The sequence below is a fragment of the Chamaea fasciata genome, unplaced genomic scaffold (assembly GCF_029207755.1).
Source record: "Chamaea fasciata isolate MVZ Bird 193981 ecotype frontalis unplaced genomic scaffold, bChaFas1.0.hap1 SCAF_2, whole genome shotgun sequence".
In the NCBI taxonomy this organism is placed as follows: domain Eukaryota; kingdom Metazoa; phylum Chordata; class Aves; order Passeriformes; family Sylviidae; genus Chamaea; species Chamaea fasciata.
The window spans coordinates 105055280-105076780 of NW_027094087.1; the positions used below are offsets into that span (position 1 = coordinate 105055280).

A 21501-nucleotide genomic window follows, 5' to 3' on the forward strand; every position below is an offset into this window, starting at 1 on the left:
AGGTATTTAAAAATGCACTCCGCAGAGGTGGTGTGGTTTAGGATGTCTTTGCCACATCTTCTCTGTATTGTCTTTCCGATTTTATAAATATACTGTCTGGACGTGTAAACTTCTCTTAAATCTCTCTTAAATCTCTCATGAGACACTGACTTAACTGTAGTTTTAAGACCTGGACAAATACATACTTTACTGGTTGTTTCTGAAGCACAGTGTTCACTTCATGTTGCAGCTTATCCCGTTCCTATCTACTACTATGTTAGTGTCACATGGGCTTCTATGCTCAGCAGCAGCTCTTCATGGATTTATTTGGTAAACTAATGTTATTTTAAAGGGTTACTTTGTCCGTCCTCAGCTCTTCAGACAAAAATGCTATTGGAAATTAAGCTATTATGCACCAGCTTCTCCTGACTACATGCAATAGTTTCCTTAAGAGTCTGATTCCCTAACCCTGTATCAATTGTAACAGGATTCTTCTTTTTTCACTTTGGGGTATTGAAGGCCTCAGAAATGTAGTCTGAGCATTGGCCTGGAGCAGCAGCGCTGGGTGCTGTTTCCGTGGGGCAGTGCTGGCCCCTCTGGGCAGTGTGTGCAGGATAACCGAGCTCCTGGAGCAGCTCCTATTCACCAAAGTTATGACCTTCCCAGCGCTGCATAGAGATGACACAGGAGAATTAATGCTCCTGTTTCCAATATTGGCACTTGTGGGGTGAGCAGAGGAGACCTGAATTAATTAAGGTCTAATTAAGTCCTTGTGAAGGCACATGGTACCAAGCTGATTGATTTCTTGAAGAATTTACTGCACCTTTTCTTCCTCCTCAGACAGAAAAGAAATTTTAAAAAAAACCAGCCCTGCTACCAACTTATGCCATTAAGTGTAAACATTCCTGTTCACTGCAACTGTCTTTAGATCAGGAACTTTTCTGTGACAGTTCAGAGATCACCCATCTCAGAGCTGGCCTTCCTCTAGCTCTCTCTTCCTGTCAGGCTTTCTGCCCTCTCTGCCTATGTTCTGCTTCTCCTTAAGATACAAATGCTTTCATAAACTTCCTTAAAAGTCCAGGGTTTTCATTTTATGAGTAATTTACCTGTCACCAGTTACAGTTTAAGCACACTCATCTTACTTATCTTTTTCAATTTTAGAAAAAAAAAGGTAAATTTTCTGAAACAAGAAGTAAAACAAGACATCTAACTTATTGTCCCAAACACTTTTCCTTCTCTTCACGAAAGGTCTATTCTTCTTTTATGTAAGACCTTCAGTCACGTGTTTTTTGAGTGTTTACACACAACATCTAAAATAGGGAGGCATTCATTTTGACCAGCGAATATGACGTTACTAGAATACAAATAATACATTACAATTCTAAGAATTGAACTACAGGGAAAACGTATAGTATTTCTCTTAATTTTCAGTATAAAAGAATTTATGGCAGCGGGTTTAAAACTGATGTGCAGAGAGAGACAGATTTTGTAAAATCTGTGCTCTATTACATTTATATGTCTCTACTGTTGGGTATGTGTAACCCATTAAAGTGATCACAGAGGCCAGCCTGCTTAGTAAATAGCAGCTGCATCCAAGTTGCCTTAGTTGGCTTGGAAATAAAAACATCCAAACTCTCGATTCAACCTTTTAGAGATACAGAATGCAGTGTCCCATTCAGGGGAGCAGGCCAGATTGTTTGCATGCAGTGTAACACCACTACCTCTTGGAACCTCGAGCAGTAACTGTGCTAGTTCTGCTGTGCACTAATGCTGCTTGGCCTCCTTTTCAGTTACTCCTGTGTGCTAATTAGAATGTAAGATTAAATGAAATCGAAGTTTCACAGAGAGATGTAACGTGTTTGAATAACAACATCAAAGTATGGCTAAGGAGGATTGCTCCATGTCTTTTGGAGCAATTTATTTGGAATGATCCATCAATTAAAATTATTTTTGTGCCTTTTAGTTGTTTTTTGTTTTTCTTGTTGTTATCACTATTAATACTGTACTAACACCAGTGATGGTTGAAAGTAATTTTGAAAAGCACCAAGTAGTCTATAAAAAAAATGCATTTTACAACTATCTACTGTTGCATACTGGAAAGGTGGCTCTGTACTGTACCTGCAGCTACTCCTCTAATTCAAGATACATCTTTGAACCAGTGCTACCAGTGTTTTGGAAAGCATTTGAGTGTTACTATTGAAAACTTATGTGATTCTGCATTTATTTGACTGTTCATCACTGTATAAGACAGATTAAGATAACATTCAAGGTATTTTTGCTGTTGCTGAAGTCTAGATTTTAAAGAAAGGGAGAGAAAATTTATATGTCAATAATAGTTAGATAAAGAGAAAACAGGAAACACATCTTTAAAAATTAATAGAAGAATTATTTCAAATTTAGAGAAGACCTCTGGCTTCACCCAGCTGTAGATATAGTCCTTCTACAATCCTTCTTATATGACCCCCCAGTCTTCATTCAAACCATTTATTTTGCAATGCAGTTTTATTCTGGTCTTTCTAAAGACAGCTTTTCAGTCATGCTACATTTTATGGTCTTTTTCAGCTTTTTATCATTCAGAAAAACTTGGTATTGTACATCAAAGTGATGTTCTTGTCTAGTCTCCAAAAGTGATGCTTAAAAAAGTAATGCTCCTGCCTAACATGTCATCTTTATGTTCATTCTTTAACTCTGCAAAAGATCATGCAACTTGTGTCTAGTTTTTCGAGCTTACAATATATAACAGCCTATATAAAACAAAGTCATTTTAAATATATGAGGGTATTGCTGAGGAGGATAATATGACTAATAAAATATCATGAAAGAATTAAACGGCAGTAAAAATTAAACCCAAATTTTTTATCACAGCTTTGGGATTCAAAATTACTTTCAGTGCCATTAGGAAGTTAATGATTTGCCCTTGTAGTGTGTTAAACTTTGTCGGCTGCCATATGCCCCCCCAACTGGTCTCACACTCCCCCCTCTCAACAGGATGAGGGGGGGAAAAAACAAGATGAAAAAGCTTGTGGGTCAAGATAAAACCAGGGAAATAATTTACCAGTTACCTTCTTGGGAAAAACAGACTTGACTGGGGTAAAATTAAGTGTAGGATTGTGAGGAAAAAAAGGCAAAACTAAGAACAGCTTCCTCCAGTCTGCTCCTTCTCCCCAGACTAAACTTTATTCCTCTTTCTCAAATTCTCTGTCTCATCTGCACCAGCCCAGTGTGGCACAGGGGGATGGGGATGGAGAATGTTGTCAGTCCACAGCAGTTCATCTTTGCCACTCCTTCCTCACACTTTTACCCTGCTCCATTTGGGGGCCCCTTCCATGGGATAGTCTTTCATGAGGATACCAAGTGTGGGCTCTTCTGTGGGCTGTGGTTCTTCAAGATTTACTCCACATGGTCTTTTCCTCAGGGTGCAGGCCTTCAGGAGCAGGTTGCCATAAAATGAGTCCCCCATGAAATGCAGCTCTTGTCAGTAAACTTCTGCACAGAATCTCCCCAGGCTGCAGCTTCCCTCATGGATTGCCCACCTGCTTCAGCATGGGACCTGCATAGGCTGCAGGTGGATATATCCAACATGATCCTCCAGGAGATGCAGCTAGACAGCCTTTTGTCACCATGGTCATCTGCTGGGGGTTCTCTGCTCCAGCCCCTAGAGAACGTTTTCCCCTTCCTTTTTCACCATGCTTAGAGTCTGCAAGGTTGGTTCTTCCAGTTTTCTCCAAGTCATCTCCCACAGCTGTTGCACTGTGGTTTTTCTGAAATGCACCCTTAAATAAGCTTTCCCAGGGCTATGGCCTGCTTGGCTGCTGAGCTCAGCTGTGTCCTGAGGCAGATTTGTTGGAGGCAGCTGGAGCAGGGTCTGTCTGATCTGGCTCTGCTCTGGTCTCTTCTCACACAGGCCACTTCTGCTGCTAACACCTTCCCATAAAATCCCAATACAGCCTTTTATTTTGCCTGGTTCTTCTAATCTACCTGCCCTTCTCCTAAGATATCTGCTGTTTGACACAGTCTTAGTCCCTGCTGTTTAGTCTATCTGCATCTTGATTTCACTCCTGCTATTTTCTTGATGTTACCACCCTGTTTTGACACATGGCTATGATTAGTTTGTATAAAGATTGAACAAGTGGAGGATAAAATGGTACCGTCACAAGGATGCTGCAAATAGAGTAGTAAGGTCACTTTTTCTTTCATATATTCTTTCTGGCTTTTTCATCCTGTAGTGTGTTAATTTAGAAATAGGGGTGATTTTGGAGGGTGTTTAGACCTGGATTTAAATTATTTTTATGATATTTGGTCATATTACTATTTGTGAGGAGTGGGGAAGTAGTCTTTCTGTTTCAGTTCCTCCTCTACAAAATAACACTTTTACACTTCACAGTTGATGAGGTAAATATGTTACAGAGTGTGAAAAACTTGGCTGCTTTTGGCTGAGGTCACAGGCAAACACCTGAGCAGATGGATGGCATTCTGTATCAGAAAGCTTCTAGTGGCAATGTTACCCCACTTAGTTTGGGCGAGATTTTTTCTACTGGTGGTAGTGATCAGATGTCATTGTGATGGCATGTTGTTCATTGTTCAAGATGGTTGGTTACTGAATTAAGAGTGTGCTATACTCTCTGTGTCTCCGTTTGATTGCTGGATTGATTTCAGAGACAGAGAAAAATAAATCTGAATTTTCTTGCCTTTTTTTTTTTTTTTTCCTTTAGTGAGGTTTCCCTTTAAAGAGGGAAGATGGCTCTATGAAAACACATCTGGATTAAAGTGGTTATCAGATATTTCTGTGAACTCAATATCACTTCACTGGATGTTTGTATTTAGTGAATAAAAAAGGTGGCAATTTTTATAATGGTCAAATAGAGCAGCTGTTTTGAAATCCAAACTGAATATTCATAGACTCTCTCCCTGCCTGATTTAAATGATTTGAGCTTTCAAAATCTAATGTTTCCTCAGAAGTTGTGCTAGAATTGTAACCAATAATCTTCCTATGTTCATAAAACATGCAAACATACATATGGCACATATAGGAGCATTATCTTCATATTAGCTAGATTTTGTTAACAAAAAGAAGATAGATCATTTAACAGATATATAATTTGCTGTCTTCATTGCAGTTTTATAAGAGACACTGTTATAAAAATGGGTATGACATTTGCATTTCTGTTTAATTGCTGTAGAGTGAACATAAAAAGATAAGAGGGCCAAGAGAGCTTATTAAAACTGAAATGAGGGCAACTGATGAAAGAATGATATTTTAGTGGTGCTGCAGTCAGATCTGACACTTTCCCCACAAAAACAATCTTATTCAGGGATTTTTTTGTTGAGGAGAGAGGATATACGGATTATATAACAACTCTTTTCTCTTCTGAGCTACACTTGATATGTAGGATCTCTCCAGGCCTGTATTTTAACTTGAGGGCTTCAGTAGCCCTGGGAACATTGGGGAAAATAATAAGACTTTTTATCTGCTGCGAAGTGGCTTCCTTTTCCCCCTTGCTTTTCCTTTTTACTTTTTCTTTCCTGTGTCAGATTACACCATGCTGCATCTAGGGGCTCCTGAGCCTCTCCATGGCATGTCTCATAGCAACATCTCTGAATTTCAACCCATTGAATGAGACTTAATCATTGAGAGTAAAGAGACAAGGGTATAGAGTAATCATTTAAGTCAGGGACTTGCTGCTTTTGTTTTAATGACATAATCAAGGCAATGCATTTATAAAGAAATTTATAAAAATTCTCCTAGTTTTAAAACATTAAATATCAATCCATAAATGTGCATATGCTGCATGCTGCTGTAGGAACTTCCCTCTGCTTCTGAATATCAAAAACCATTTCACTGGCTGGAACCACTACTGATATTTTTACTTGAGACTTAAGTCTAGCTGTGCAGGGAGCTAGAGCAGGGAAGTGTCTTGGAGGAATCTGTGTGCTGGAACAGCCAGCCAATCCCTCCTCTGGTTGGGCAGTTCAGCAGATTGTGGCAAAATTCTGCTTTGTCAACAGGATGAGCCCAGTTCTGCCAAGTGTTCAGCACAGCCTTCAGTCACAAAGTGATGATGAGCTGTCACTGAGCTGATACAGGAACAGAGCCCACTGCACAGCTTTTCCCCACAAAAAAAAAAAAAAAAAAAAAAAAAAAAAAAAAAAAAAAAAAAAAAAACCACAAAAAAAACACAAAAAAAAACCCAAAACAAACAAACAAACAAACAAAAAAATAATTAATTATTTTCTCCGCAGGAAGATTCATGTCTCCTGATATGAAGCTGTATTATCTTCCAGAAAAATTAAGTAAATCTGCTCAAATAAGTGAAATCTTCCCAGAGTTGCTTTTCTGTGTCCAGTCTTGCTTCTCTGGAAATGGTAGGTTATAACAAATCTAAAAAGGAGGGACATTCCCCCAAAATTTAAGAGAAGTGTACCTAGTATGTGTATATACTAGTGTATAGTATATATATAACTAGTATAACCACTGGATATGACCTTTCCTTCAAGTACACATCTTGTTTGAATAATTGTGTATGCTGATGCTCTGAAGAAAGAATAGACACAAACCCCACAGTTTCTGGGATTAAGCCATCGTACTAGTTTTGTTTAGCTCCATGGTCTGAGCAGGAATAGGGAACAACCATTTATTTTATTTCTACTGAACCTTCATCATACTATCACAGATAAGATTCATGTGCTAATAGTACTTATAGGTGCAAGTTTGGTTTTGGTTTGTTATGGGGTTTTTTTAGCAGTTCCTGTGTTTACTGTGAATGAGTAATGTCATTAGCATGCATTGGGAAATAACTGAAAAACTTAAAAAAAACCACACATATGAATCCAGGAGAGCTATTCCCATACTGTTTTCCTATGAGTGTTTTTACTGTGTGAAAGAAACTGTTTTTATAATTATTTTATTTTCAAACTAATAGACTGGGTTTTTTTTCCTGCTAAAGGGAACCTGGAGTAACCCCAATGCTTATCAGAGCTATCATACATCAAAATTGATGCTTACCTTTATGCTGCAATATATTTAAACATTTTTGAGTTCTGGCCTTCTACATAAAAATCCCTTGTTTCAGATATTTTGATGTTAGGAGAAGGAAAGAGGAAAGGGAAAAAGAATTATACAGAAAGCATTAATATTATGGAGTAGCAGTTGCTGATGCATAATTACAATGGAAGATTTCCCATAACAGGTTCTGTTAAAAAACAAACAACTCCTCAGTGGATCAGAAAGAAAAAGACTTTTCTGATTTTTATGTGCTTTCAGTCCCTCCTCAGAGTACAGTTTTTTTGGTGACAGTTATAATTACTCTATCCTGAAATTTTATCTGGCATTTTTGATAGTATTTTATATATTTTTTTTGCTTGTAGTAGCTCCAAAAGGGGTTTGCTTAGGAGATAAATATTTCTGGTTTTTTTTCTCCAACACACACACACAAAAGGTTTGAGAATATTTAGGATTTAAGGAAGTTATATTGCTATATTATGTATATGTTTAGAGTTATTTATATACTGATGTAAACATATTACTTACATAGTGCAGACAATATCATGGTTGAAATATATTAGAATGTGGCTAAAAATGGTAGATAAAAGGAAATTAAAACTTCCAAGATAAATCTGGTAGTAGAAATACTACTGTAAAACTGAAGTTTAACAAAATAGAAGTTGTATTTCAAATTTTTAGGAAGATGCAGAAACTGGTTAGACATTTTGTGTGCATTTGCTTTGGATTATAGAAAATTTTAGAAAATTAGAAAACAGTATTACCAGAATGTGAAGCATTCAAAAGTAGTTATGATTACACTCACAAACTGACTGCTTTTGCTACAACATGCTGTGATTTCGAAGTCTTTAGATTTAATAGCAAAGAAAGGACAGTGAACGCTTTATAAAAAATAGTCTTAGAGAGAAACCTGATGGGATCTTTGTCAGGAGAGTGACTAAGTGAGCAGAAAAGTGCATTTTGAAAGAGAAGCAAGGAAAGACCCAGCCAGGAAAACAAGGGATACTGGGAAAAAAAATCAGTAACTTGTCAAGAATGTTACCCTGTCTGGTCTTTGTTTTGAAATGAGTATACTGATACCTTGTCTGCTGTCACACAAGTGGTGCCAAGTTAGTCACACTCTAGTGCTTAAAGATGATTGTGGAAAACACACAGGCTCAATGAGGGGTTAGAGAGCAGAGATGGGTTATAAATCCCCAGGACCTGCAAGCAGAAAATCACCCAATCACTTGGAGATGTTCCCTCCTGGAAAGGCCTTCGGACTGAAGAGGGTGTGGGGCTTCTTGTGGGCTGCAGGGAGGAAAAGAATTTTTTGTTTTTGTAAAAAATGTTGTTAAATAATCTTTTGAAAAGATTTGAGGGTGCATAAATCTTACTTAGGGGAAGGACCAGAGATACAGAGAGACTAATGTCATGTAAGAAATGGAGTAGGATATAAAAGGCAAGAGGATAGTAGGAAAAGGTGATAAAATGCTGTTCAGTGTAAATATGCTGATGGTAGGTACTCTAGTCTGAGCTATATAATTTGTGCCATCTTCTCATTAAAGGGCATTTCAGTTCTCCATGTGTGTATTGTCTCCACTAAGCAGGTGTTGGTTGGTGGATGCTAGTGAGCCTTGAGCTGGCCTGGCTGGGGAGCAGGGTGGGTTGTCTGAGGACCAGCAGCTGGTGGGGACTGAAAACCTCATGTGCCAGTGCCAGCAGCTGGGGCAAACTGTGGACCTGGGCCAGCTCCTGAGATGAGAGGCTAAAGCCAGCTGCTGGAAGCACCAACATTGAGTGTTTGTGTATGTGTGTATTCCACTAGCCGACTTCAACTTGATTAGCTGGAGGGGAGGCACTGGGCTGGGTCAGCTCTGGAGTTCATTACTTCGGCAAGCACAGGCACCTGCGGGTGTGTGTCTATGAGGAGCCCTGTGACCTCTGTGGGGGTGTGTGTGTCCACCTGTGGGGTACCTGTGCTTAGCCGGGCTGCTGGATGAACCTGATGCATGTGCTGCAACCTCTCCTCATCCCTCTGGTTACAATATTCACCTGACTCTAGCAAACACATCAAGAGCATGAGCAGAAGTCATGTTTCTGAACAAATGTCAAGAAAATAGCGATTTAATTCAAATCACTCTGAATATTAAAATACTTGCAAATGGATATTAATTCATCCATGAAAAATGTGACATAGTGTTTAATCAATACAGGAATTCACAGGTTCTCTTTGTTCTTTCCCAATATGATGAAAAAAGATGTGACTGAAATAGATTGCAGAAACAAAAATAGAAACCAGAAAATGTGGTCCATAAATGACGATATAGGTTAAGTTTTCTACTCATAAATGGTTTATATATTCATTCATTCTCTACCTATTGTAGAAACTGGTGGCAGGATTTTGAGCCCAAGTGTATTTATAAATGGAATTGAGCTTTTTTATACAGCTATTCCTATATTTAGGTGGTGGGGAATTAGTGGGTGAACCTAGGTGACAAAGAACAGCAGATGATTAAGCTGGCAGCACCAGCCCAGCTGGAAGCTGTGTCCTGCTATAGGAGGAAGCAGCCAGACAAGCCAAAGTGGAGATTCTGCATTTCTGACAAATGAAGTGGACTTTTCTGTGAGTCTCCCACCAAGAAAAAATGTGTCTGAGAGAGAGGTGTCTGCTACTGTCCCTCCTGCATCTGTGCTGAAAGGTGTTGTATAAAGACTCTGGCACAGAAGTGTTGCATCATAGTCCAGCTGAAAAAGAAGTGATTTTCAATTATCTGAAACGTATTTAAACTTGTTCAGTTTACCTTTTATGTTTGAGGTATGAATTAAAATGTGTAAAGCAGGCCTCATCTTAGTGAAATTAAAATAGCTTACACAAGCACGCTTGATTTAAGTGAAATTATTCAAAGCTTCTGTGTAGAAATGCTCTCGTACATTCATATTGCTGCTGTTCATATGACTGGATTTTCATGTCTGGATGTTCTGGGTGATTCATGCTTCTGAGGATGACAGCAAGCTTGAAAGCCATGTCTAGAAATGAAAATATATAGCTATAGTGTCTGGCACCTGCCTGTGCCTTATCCTCTCACTGTTTGCTTGGGCATCCAATGCCTCTGAAACATTTTCATTTATCACATCAGAGTTGTTTACCTTGGTGGTAGGTAATAATATGGGACAAATAATAGTATAATTTTATATACTTGAAACTCGAGTCTCTGCTGAATTCTCAAATGTGTTGCGTTGTACTTAGGCTCATTCACTGGAGATGGAAATGTGACATTAGGAGTGAAGGTCCATATTGGTTTTATGCTGAAAAAAACAAGAAGTAATGTATTTGGGGATTCTGTAGAAGAAAGAATTAATAATTCTTTAGCATGAAGTCACAACTCATGCTTTGAAAGCCTTGCAACAAAGAGTGTGTCCCTCTGGCTGTCCCGACCTCTTCAATAAAATATTTCTTTGAGGAAAGATCCTCAAATCATGTTTACCAAAAATGTCTCACTGAGTTATTTTTTCTTCTCTGTAAAGATGATTATTTTTCTACAATTTCCCTTGACTGTATGGACATAAAGATGGTGTTTAGTACATTTAAGGGCAGAAATGCAAACTGGATAGAAGCTCTGGAGGCTGAACTGAGAATACTTTCAATGCTGGGCAGAACTGGTAGCTCGGGTGGGTGGAAGTTCTTGCTTACACATGTTTGTCTTCAGGGATGCTGTTGATGTGAACATATTGCAAATATTGGTTTAGATTGCCTGAGCTTCTATAACTCTGATCTTCAGCTACAGCCTGAAGGGTATCAGGATCACATTTTAGGGCTTAAAATTAGAGTGAAATAAAAACATTTATTACATTGTTACAGATCACACTAAGGCAATTTTGGAAACTCTTTAGAGGTAAAGCTGTTCATATGAACACAGTCAAAAATGGTTAATAGCTAAGTTTCCTGTATCCATACGGTCCTCAAATGAAGGACAAATCCAAATTGTGTTATATCCCATTATTTATTGATAAGTAGGTGTAAAACAAATATAACTAAAACTGTAGGGGTTGGGATTTTTTTGGGGAGGGGATTGTTCAGGTTTTTTGTGGGCGAGGGGTTTGGTCTTTTTTTTTTTTTTAACAAATGGAGGAGTCATAATTCTAGGAATTATTTAGGGTTTTTTAAAATTCAGAATTGCAATTAAATCCCATTAGAGAATTTTCAGGAGCATGGAAAAGTGTCATCAGTATGCTAGGACACAGCCTTGAATGTAATAAATGTGATGATTTTTAATGTATTCCCATTTTTCCTGAGTAGATATGGGAAAGAGTTATGGAGAGATTTTCAAGGGAATCTTATTCATGTGCAAATGTCATTCTTCTAATATCTATAATAAATGTTGCAATTGTTGGATATCATTGTCCATATCTACCATTAATGAGTAACTTTTCTAGTCAGAAAATAACACTTATGCAGAGTTAGCAACAGATAAATGTCTAATCAGTCAGAAAGACAAACACCTTCATGGGATATCCTTTAGGCATCTGCTGGACAGGCTTAACAGAAAACTAACTTAGCACTTGAGTCTGAATGACAGGATCTGTCTTTGTCTGGGAACTGTGTGAGTTCATCAGGCAAAGAGAGGGAACAAGAGAGAAGCCATTTAGCAGCACTGCATTTTCAATGTTTTCAGTTTTAGTATTATAAAAGAAGGCCAGTTACATTTGCAGAAGGGATGTTTTGGTGATAAAGACACTACAGTATTTGTTGACCTTGTGAGTCATCAGGATGTAGTAACACTCAATTGTTCCTGAACACAGAAGCACAGCTGCTGGAGCAGGTTCTGGTGCACCACAGAGTAGACATAATTTTAAGGACCTCTACCTTTAAAAAGTCTGCATTTTTTCTAGTCATTCTCATACCAAGCCTATTATTTTTTCTGTCCTTTTTATATAATACTTGGAGTATTTTTTTTGTTTAATGGTTCCCCTCCATCCTCTGTGAGTGAAAACCCACCTGAGTAAACACATGTTCCATGAACAAAAATATATGCAATTTTGAAGAAAAGGCCTTGGAGGTTCTGGTGAAAACCAAGTTGAACCAACAGTGTCCCCCTGCAACAAAAGAAGGTGAATGATGAGCCGTGCTCCATTACACAAAGTATTGCCAGCACATCAAGGGAGGTAGCCCTTCCTCTTTACTCAGCAGTGGTGAGACCACTGGAGTACAGTGTCCAGTTCTGGACTTGGTGGTGCAAGAGAAACATGGAGAGAGTCCAATGAAGAGGCATGAAGATGATAAAGGAACTGAGGAATCTCAGCACAGGCTGAGAGAGCTGGGACTCTTTACCCGGGAGGAGGCACAGGAGAATCTTATTGACAAATATACATTTCTGAAGGGAGGGTTGCCAGCAGGATGGAGCCAAGCTCTTCCCAGTGTTGCCTGGTGACAGGACCAGAGGCAATGGGCACAAACTGGAACACAGAATATTCCATTTGAACATCAGGAAACACTTTTCACCATGAGGGCGACTGAACCCTGGCACAGGTTGGCCAGGAAGCTTGTGGAGTCTTCATCCTTGATGATATTCAAAAGCTCCTGGGCAGGCAAATCTGAGTGGCTGTCCTTGATCAGGGGGGATTGGACAAGATGACATCCTGAGTTCCCTTCTGATCTCAAACATTTTGGGTTTCTGTCATTCTATAAATGAAAGAAATGGGAAGAGTAATGTAACTCTATTAGCTTGTAATTTTTGAAGGAAGCATTTCTGCTATTCTGCCATATGGTGCTAAATATGGGTATAAAAATCACTCTTCTTCAGGATCATTGGTTCCCAAAAAAAAGCAAGTGCCATCATGTCCTGTGTTATGAGGACATAGTGTACCTAGAGGCATTTCATGCTATGGTAATATCTCCCTGCTGCAGTTTGTTGCAAGCTAAAAGGGTTTTCCTCCATGAGGGTACACTTTTGCACAGCTCTTAACACTTCTGTCTCCTCTGGGAATGTACATTGATCTGCTGCAGTGAAAACGTTAACCATCATTCTGACACATCTCCATTCTGGCACTTTATGACTCACTGGCCAAAAATTTTTCACTAATGATCCTGGTAAGCCTTACTGAAATGGGTAGCTAATTTAGCACTAAATTTGTAACTAGCACTAAAGTATCAAATGTGCAATTAAATTCAGACTAGTGGCAATACATATTTTACTCACCCTATATGTCCTATGCGGTAAAATCCTTTTTTGATTTATTACTATCCTTTTTAATTACCTCTAATATTTTTACCTGCAATCCATAAGTGCTATTCTCTACATTTCTCATGCCAAATATTTTAATAGAAAGTTATTTTTAAAATTGAAAATTTTCTTATATTAAATAACATATAGGTATACTATTAATATGCTTTTAAAACTTTTATATAGTAACTTTCTTGAATCACATACCTCTAGTATTAGTTTTACAATTGCTGGAATCCCCAGCATACACGTATGACTGGTTTATAGACACATATATATAAACATATAGACACATTTTCCTCTGTAAGAAATCTTTGCTTTCAAATAAAATTTATTTAGATTTATATACATATACTGTAGGAGTGCAGACAGAGTTACATTATAGGAATATTTTTGTATACCTGTACAGTAAGATTATGATTTTTTTTTTCTTTTCATGTATCTGAAAGGAAGCTTTAATCTGAAATAAAATGTTTTATGAAGAAATTAGAGAAATTAGTTAATTTTATGTAATTTTGCCTTCCATGTAATTGCCAGTACAAGTTCATAATTAAGTTTATTGTCATAATTTTGTTTGAGAATTCTCTACTAAGAAACTGAAATTTTATTAAAATGGGGAAATCAATATCAGATTGATTCCAGTTCTCATAAAGAAATAAGTTTCACTTTGACTTTTAAAAAGACAGAGGTCATACAGAAAAACCAGTAACATAAAAATTTACACTTTTTCTAGCTTACCCAAAAATAAGCTTTAGGGTATTGTAAGGATGAGAAAATTAAATTCCCTTTGTAAAGGCTAAATTTTATTTAATTTTTATTGTTCAGAACATCAATAAAAGGCCTTTCACATCAGCCACTAGCTCCCTCTTACACAAGGAAAGCATTATTCTAATGCAGTTAGACTTTGCATTTTGAAATTCTCTTTTGACAGCTTTGGAGTGAAGGGGAAACTCAGGATGGCAGTGTGCACCAGAAACATCTTTGTGTCAGAAAAAAGATAAAATGTGAAGGTTTGGCTTCCAAGGATGGAAGCTGGCGTTAAAACTAAACAATATTTTCTGGTGTGTCTAATTCAAACCTATTGAATCAAGTATCTTGCAGAGTATTGATATTCAAATAGACCTGGAGGCTCCTGTGCACTGGGTTATTTCATAGTATCATGCAAATAATTAGGTGACCCTTGAGGGAAGAAATCAGTGCTTATGTAATTCAATTGAGGTCAAAAACAGTTTTAAAACTGGGTTGGCCCCCCAGGGTATGGAAGCAGGAGATAATTTCTAAGGCAAAGAGGAAAATTCCAGCAGGCTTCTGTCCATCTCCCTCCACTTTTCTTCCCTTTTCACCATGCCTGAAGCACTGCCCCAGCATTTGCAGCTCTGTTGGCTCTTGCAGCTTTGTGGAAAAGGCAATCTGTGGTTTCAGATATCAGAGCCAGTGAGTGTGGGAGTCACCCATTCCAGAGCTTGGGGGGAAAAAAACCAAACAACTAAACAACAAACCCAAATACCAAACAAAACCCAAACCTAATAAAAGGGAATCCTGCATATAAAGTCTGTGAACTGCTGTCCTGAATGAACGCTCCAGAAGCCACTGGGGGAGCAGTGACCTGCTGGGGCCATCAGATCCTGCCCCCAAGGGGACCTCAGTGCACAAGAGTAATCCTGGCTGTAATCCTGGCTGCCCCAAGGTACCCTGGCCTTTCTCCCTCACCACGTGCCCAAGCCCTCAGGCGTGTCCTCAAAAAACCCTGCTGCTATGTAGAGGCTTTAAAAAATTTTGTGTGAAAGTTTACAAGCTCACAAAGAGCCTTTGGAGCCACAGGCCAAGAGCACGAGTAGATTATCAATAACGTGTTTTTGTTGCCGTCTTGAATGAATTCTTTTCTCTCCAGCTTTCAAGCATCCAAATAACTGTAACAGAAGTTACTTGGACTGAAAAACATAATTTTGTCTGCAAAATCATGAAAAAACTAATTAACGAAGTCAGAAAAGGTTTTCCCCAGAAATATGGTGGACCATTTATAGAAAGTGGATATGGACATCAGTGGCTAATTTTGCTTATTTAAATTTAAAATAAAACTGCAAAGAAAACAGTTTTCTCATACTTTCTTTCAAATGTCCAGTTCTGAAGGAGTTGGAAATAAAGTTACTTTCCAACTTTGTACGATAAGGAAGAACATAAGAGTGATTTTCTGGCTTCCTGTTTACTCTCCAGTTTGTTTACTCTGGTAAATAGTATAATGTCAAGGCACCAGAGTGGACAAGTGGCAGGAAGAGTCCCCCTTTCCCTTCTGTCATGAGTAGGGATGATGAGGGATGCTGCCTGGATGGTACTGAGATGTATAAATCCATCACTGAGCTCTCTCTGGTGAGGCTGGAGACTGACAATTACCCACAGGTCTTTTTCTGAGGGAAAAAGAGCGGAGTTTTGTAAACCTATCTGGCACATTTTAGAGATGTATTTATAAAGAAACCATGTGCTTAATTCTCAAAGCAACTCCTTTAAATGTAGATGGGAATATTGCAAAAGCTACGGTTTAGAAAAGCTATTCTTGGTCACTGTGTATTCTCATCTGTTTTCCCCCTCGTGTCTCCTCTTTTTCTGCATTTCTCTCTAGCAAGTTATCAGTTCATTTAATTTTGTTTTAAGATATATTTGATTTAAATGGGTTTGTTGTCTTAAACAAAAACGACCAAAAAGCTTTTTTCTTCCTGTTTTGTATTTTGTACTTTTAGATCTCCTTATTTTAGCACTTGAAAATCTATTGAATAACAGATGAAAATGAAAACCTTCACTTATATGCAAAAAAAAAGATTCTAGCTAATTTTATACTTGCGACCATTTGTGACTGGTAGATTAAGGAAAAAAATAATTAGTTAATTTTTCACTTCTTCTTATTGCCATGTTGAGGAAAAAAACAAAGGGAAACAAATAAAAGAAACACCCTAAAGGTATCGTGATAAGTAAGTTAGAGCACAGTTAGTTTAGCTAACACCAGGTTTTAAAATCCCTTAAACTCATGCCATAGGTTTTTTGCTTGTTTTACTTGTTTCTTATCTGGTCCTTCTAGTAAGAGACATATGGAAGACTTTCTTACTTCTAACACATGAGCATTTTTTTACCCTCTGCAGTATGTGCAGGCTCCAGAGGGCTCTGCTGCCTGTACTTTTCCTGTTGCCTCAGAGGATTTACATCTAGTGTATCCTTCATGCTCTAGTTGTAATCAGCAAACTCACCCCCTCTTTCTTCTTCTTCTTCTTCTTCTTCTTCTTCTTCTTCTTCTTCTTCTTCTTCTTCTTCTTCTTCTTCTTCTTCTTCTTCTTCTTCTTCTTCTTCTTCTTCTTCTTCTTCTTCTTCTTCTTCTTCCTCCTCCTCCTCCTCCTCCTCCTCCTCCTCCTCCTCCTCCTCCTCCTCCTCTTCTTCTTCTTCTTCTTCTTCCCCCTCCTCCTCCTCCTCCTCCTCCTCCTCCTCTTCTTCTTCTTCTTCTTCTCCTTCTCCTTCTCCTTCTTCTCCTTCTTCTCCCTCTTCTCCTTCTTTTCCTTCTTCCTTCCTACCTGGGGACTATTTAATTTTCTTTCTCTCTTTCTGTACTGTGAGCCTATTATCTTGGTTTTCTTACCTCACACTGTTTGTGTTTCTCTGCCTCCTGTACCCACCTCTTTGAGTTTTGTTTCATCCCAACAGCCTTGGTTTTTGACACAGAGCATGAGATGAGTCAGATTGACAGTGCAGTTTGTATTTAGAATTGAAATAAGGAAGTCTGTGTCATCAGTGGGCATCCGGAACTGTACAGTTTTTTGATAATACCTTCAGCTTTTGAAAGAAAATTCTGTTAGGGAACTCAGCTGACAAAAATCCACCCAAAATTTTTCAGTACCATGTATCTGAAAGTTTAGAAAGATCCACTTCAAACAATGAACTTAAACATTCTGAAATATTTCCAAAATGCTTCTCTTAGGGAGCAGGAAGCCTTAGTTGCATCTGCTGAAGGATCTGCTGTTGCGATGGAAACTTGGATGTGCCTCAGATGAAATTCTGTCTCTGGCAACTGACATTGTCACTGTTGCAGAACAGAGTTTTTTAGTACATCAAAACATTTAATCATAATTTTTGCAAAATTCACTCCAAATACTGAAGGATGCCTATGCAAAAATTTTACTAATGTTTCTTCTTCAGAGACTGGGAAGTCAGTAAATTTTTTTCCCCTGCCACGTCCTTCCAGAAATACTTAAATAATGAGATTCAGTAACATGAACTGGAAGGATTTAAAGAGAATATTTAAATGTGAAAATTGTATAGCCAAACAACTCCCTACATACTGCTCCCTGTCATCCAATAATAGGACACTCTCATCTAGTTAGTTTACTCTTAAACCTCAGAGTTTGATGAATTGTTCAGAACCTGTTTCTGGGGGATGAGTCTTCCAAGAAAAAAGAAAAAGCATTTTACCAAATTGGAAAAAACAGAATTAAGTGACTTTTAATGATATTTTCAAGACACACAATAAACAAACAAACAAAATATCCCAAGAAACATCTTAATAGAGAAATAACATAATTTCCACTAATGAAAAAGTATTCATTAAAAAGTGAGTGATTTTAAATTGCTTGTACAGGTAAGAATGGAAATTATCTCTTTACCAGCTTAAATGCAGCAAGAGTAATCCATTCTTTGAATTAATTTTTCTTATTCTTTATCATTAAGTATTTCTACCCCCTCTTACTGAACAGAAAAAGGAAACAGATATTAGGAAACTGATCTTTGAGATTCTGCCATATCTGATACACACTAGTCCATTATAAATAAGCAATCAGCTTGTAGAGGATGAAAATGGTGATAAGGAAGTGAATGTTTCCTCAGTGCTCTCTGCAGGATCTCTGCCAGCAGGCCAGGGGTAAAATGCATTTACAGAACAGTAGGAGAGAAATCTTAACACCATCACAGTGTGCTCCCGGGGAGTACTCAACTTCATACACTCATTGGCTCCCCACCTGGAAACTCAAATGAAAGAATTAAAGAATCATTTCAAGCAATTTTGCTTTTTTGCCTGATTGAATCACATAGTAGAATGTGGGAATGCAGACAAAGATCCCTAGTTTCTGGCTGCCTGGCTTATCAAATCCAGAAGCAGATGTTGTGACAAGTTTCAGGGGAGAGCACAAGCTCATAAAATCTGTAGGTAGTGCAGAACATTTTGTCCTGGGAGTATGGGCATTGAAGGTTACGGTCAACAAACTGGCAGTGCCTTAGACTGAAACATCCTTCATTCTATAATTAATCACAAGATTCTTTTTAATTAACGTCTGTAAAATGTTGCTACTTCCAGTTTAAGGCATACTCAGTGCTGATGAATATGTGGCTCTCGGTGTGTTACTTCAGTTCCAACTTATTAGACTTTTCTTTCTATTTCTATTGCATTACAGAAACTCAACTTACTGTATGAAAGTGTCCATTTCGCTGACGGTGGGTGAAAATGACACTGGACTCTGCTACAATTCAAAGATGAAATATTTTGAAAAAGCTGAACTTAGCAAAAGCAAGGAAATCTCATGCCCTGAAATTGAGGATTTTTTGTTTCCATTTAGGGAGCCTGAAATTCTCTGGTATAAGGTAAGGAATGCAAGAGATTTGTACCTTCAAATATGTATTACGCAATGTTCTTATGATTCTCTTGATCTAAATGTGTTATGAAACTTGTGTTGTTTTTAATTTTGGCAAGAAAAGACAGCAGAACCAACAATGGTAGAAAAGAATGAACCAATTAAGAAATTCAAATGCTTCCTTTAGTAAACAGTATGAGATATCTATGTATGCTTTACCTAAATAAGCATCTTAATTTTGCAGCATAAAACTCAGCAAATGTTACCAAAACTTCAGTTTCTACATATATATTTAAGGTTATATTTGCAAATATAATTTCACTGTTTTTATGAATAACTTTACTCAAATATTGTGTAGTTTTTTCTACATCATTACTTAAGGACCAAATTCTTGCAAGTAGTGTTGCCTGTGGGCAGTGCAGTAGAATTAATTATGGTATACAAGACTGTGCTACCTAAAAAGTAAAATTTTGTGGCCTGGAAAGATAATGCCCAAATTAACTGATAGCATATCTAGGAGAAATGTAGCCAACTATTTGCATGAATCTCATCTTGGATTTTGTGTCTGTAAGAAAATACTTTATTAGATTAAGAATGCACCTTTTAGAAGTTCAGAGAACTTTGATTCTAAGTTGGTTTTAGAGAGAGATATATAGCATCCTTATTCCTCCTCATTCTCATCTTCTGTTTCTTTAATTTTTTAAATTATATTTTTTAAAATTGAATTAAAAAGGAAAAAAAATAATTATCCCCTGAAACCTGAGCTGCTGGTAATATAAAAGTCATAGATTGCAGACATAAGTGTAATGCTAAATAAGTTAATTAAATACGAGCCACTCAGCAAACCAATGAAAAAGAAAAAACAAAAAAAAAAACCCAAAGAAATCAACTCCCTTTATAGCCAGAGGCATAAATATCAAATTGGGTGGTAAAATTAGCTTTAACCAACATCTATATAGACTGGATTTTTACATATTTAGTTTATATACATTTATAGTTAGCCTGGGCTCTTGCCTAGCCACCTTGACTTTGGGCAGCATTGTCCACAGTGATCCATTTCAAGTGTAAAAACACAGTCCCTGATGTTTTATATTCTCTTTAAACAGGAATGCAAGTCAAAGACGTGGAGATCAAGTATTGTCTTTAAAAAGGACACTCTTGTCATTCGGGAAGTTAGAGAGGATGACATTGGAAATTACACTTGTGAGCTAAAATATGGATTCTTTGTTGTGAGAAGAACGACGGAGTTGACAGTTACAGGTAATTAAAGGCTCTTTCTATCGCTTACATTAAAAAAACCCCCACTGAATATTGTGGTTCAAGTTGTATGTTTCTGAGTCATACAATTTGCACACAACTTTGCTGTGTGCTTAGGTATGAATGGTTCATTAAAACTGTCCTGAATACTTCACAGTGGCATCTGTAATACCTTGACAAGTCTGAGTTTTGTTCTGTTCCTAAAGCTTGTGCACAGCTTTTTTTTTTTCTTTTTTTTTTTTCTTCTTTTTTTTTTTTTTTTTTTCTTTTTTTTTTCCCTTTTTTTTCCTTTTTTACTGGAAAGTGTGGTCTAGGAACAGGTAAATTCAGAAAGCTTGACATCTTACAGGAAAGAAAAAAATCATTATGTCTATCACATTCTGTCATGTGATTAAATTACTTGGGACATAAAAACAGCTGTACAATAACTCCATGGCAGAAGCTCTAGTTGTCTTTGGGCATGAGAACAGCTGTAGCCTCAACCCAAGAGCAGTAGCTCTGACCCAGTGTCCATTGCAGGTGAGTGACAGGTTCTTGAGCAGAACATGATGAAGCAGAGGAGCATTTTTCCTGTTGTTCTCTCCCCACTTTCTCTTGTTTATAGTTGAAGATCTTCCTGATCTCAACCGTCATGCACTGTGGTTACCGATTCATGTATTTTACATTAGCCTGATTATTTTTTTTAATCCATTTAATCCAGGCTTCGAAAACATTTTGAAGTATTAAGTTCCACATAGTAATTATGTAACATGAATAAACTCTCTAATTCAGCAAACAGCAATTGCATAAGATGCACTTAATGTATCCTGCTTTTAAAACTACCATATCAATGTTTAAAATCTATTATCAATGAAAACAAAATAAATGCTGTGATAGTAATGTCCACAGTGGGAGAAGAATGTGAAGAATGGTCCATCGAATTTTCAATTTCTCACCAGACCTCTAACCTCCATTTTAAAATTATGTAAAACATATAGCTGAACATACACATAAGCTAAAAAATGAGCTTTTTCTTTTCTGGGATTACAGTGGGAGTACATTATGATCTATGTAATGCTGTGTATTTCACAGTACATTTCCTAAAAGAGGGCAGAATGAGGATTTTCCTGGCAAATTAGAGGTGACCTAGATATAGTTGACAAAGAGGTTTACATGTATAAGTTCTTGCACCTTCAAAATGTCTAGTAAACCAAGAAACAAATCTTCTAGAATAACTATGTGCGTTGTTCTTGATAATTCTTTTGTATCTGATCTATAAATCTGAGGCACAGCAGCAACTAGTAACACACTTATGTTAAGCATTAGGTTGAATTGCAGCAGTTTCCTTTAATGATGAAAAGTTTGTTTTCTCTTTCACTGTATCCCATTTTCCCTCCACATTAAGAGAAATTATAGTCAATTAGGGAATGCAATTTTCCGCTGTTGAATGTGTCTGGAAATCATATTGTTTATGTTGTTTTGG

General features: G+C 37.4%; 1 protein-coding gene across 2 annotated transcripts in view; it reads left to right on the plus strand.

Moving 5' to 3' along the window:
• IL1RAPL1 (interleukin 1 receptor accessory protein like 1) overlaps positions 1-21501 on the plus strand; it is a 678979-nt gene that overhangs the window by 398497 nt on the left and 258981 nt on the right. For both annotated transcript variants that reach the window (XM_066176970.1, XM_066176971.1), the window contains 2 exons: positions 18606-18792; positions 19889-20042. In XM_066176970.1, the coding sequence (XP_066033067.1) occupies positions 18606-18792; positions 19889-20042 (341 nt within the window). The remainder of the gene's footprint in view (positions 1-18605; positions 18793-19888; positions 20043-21501) is intronic.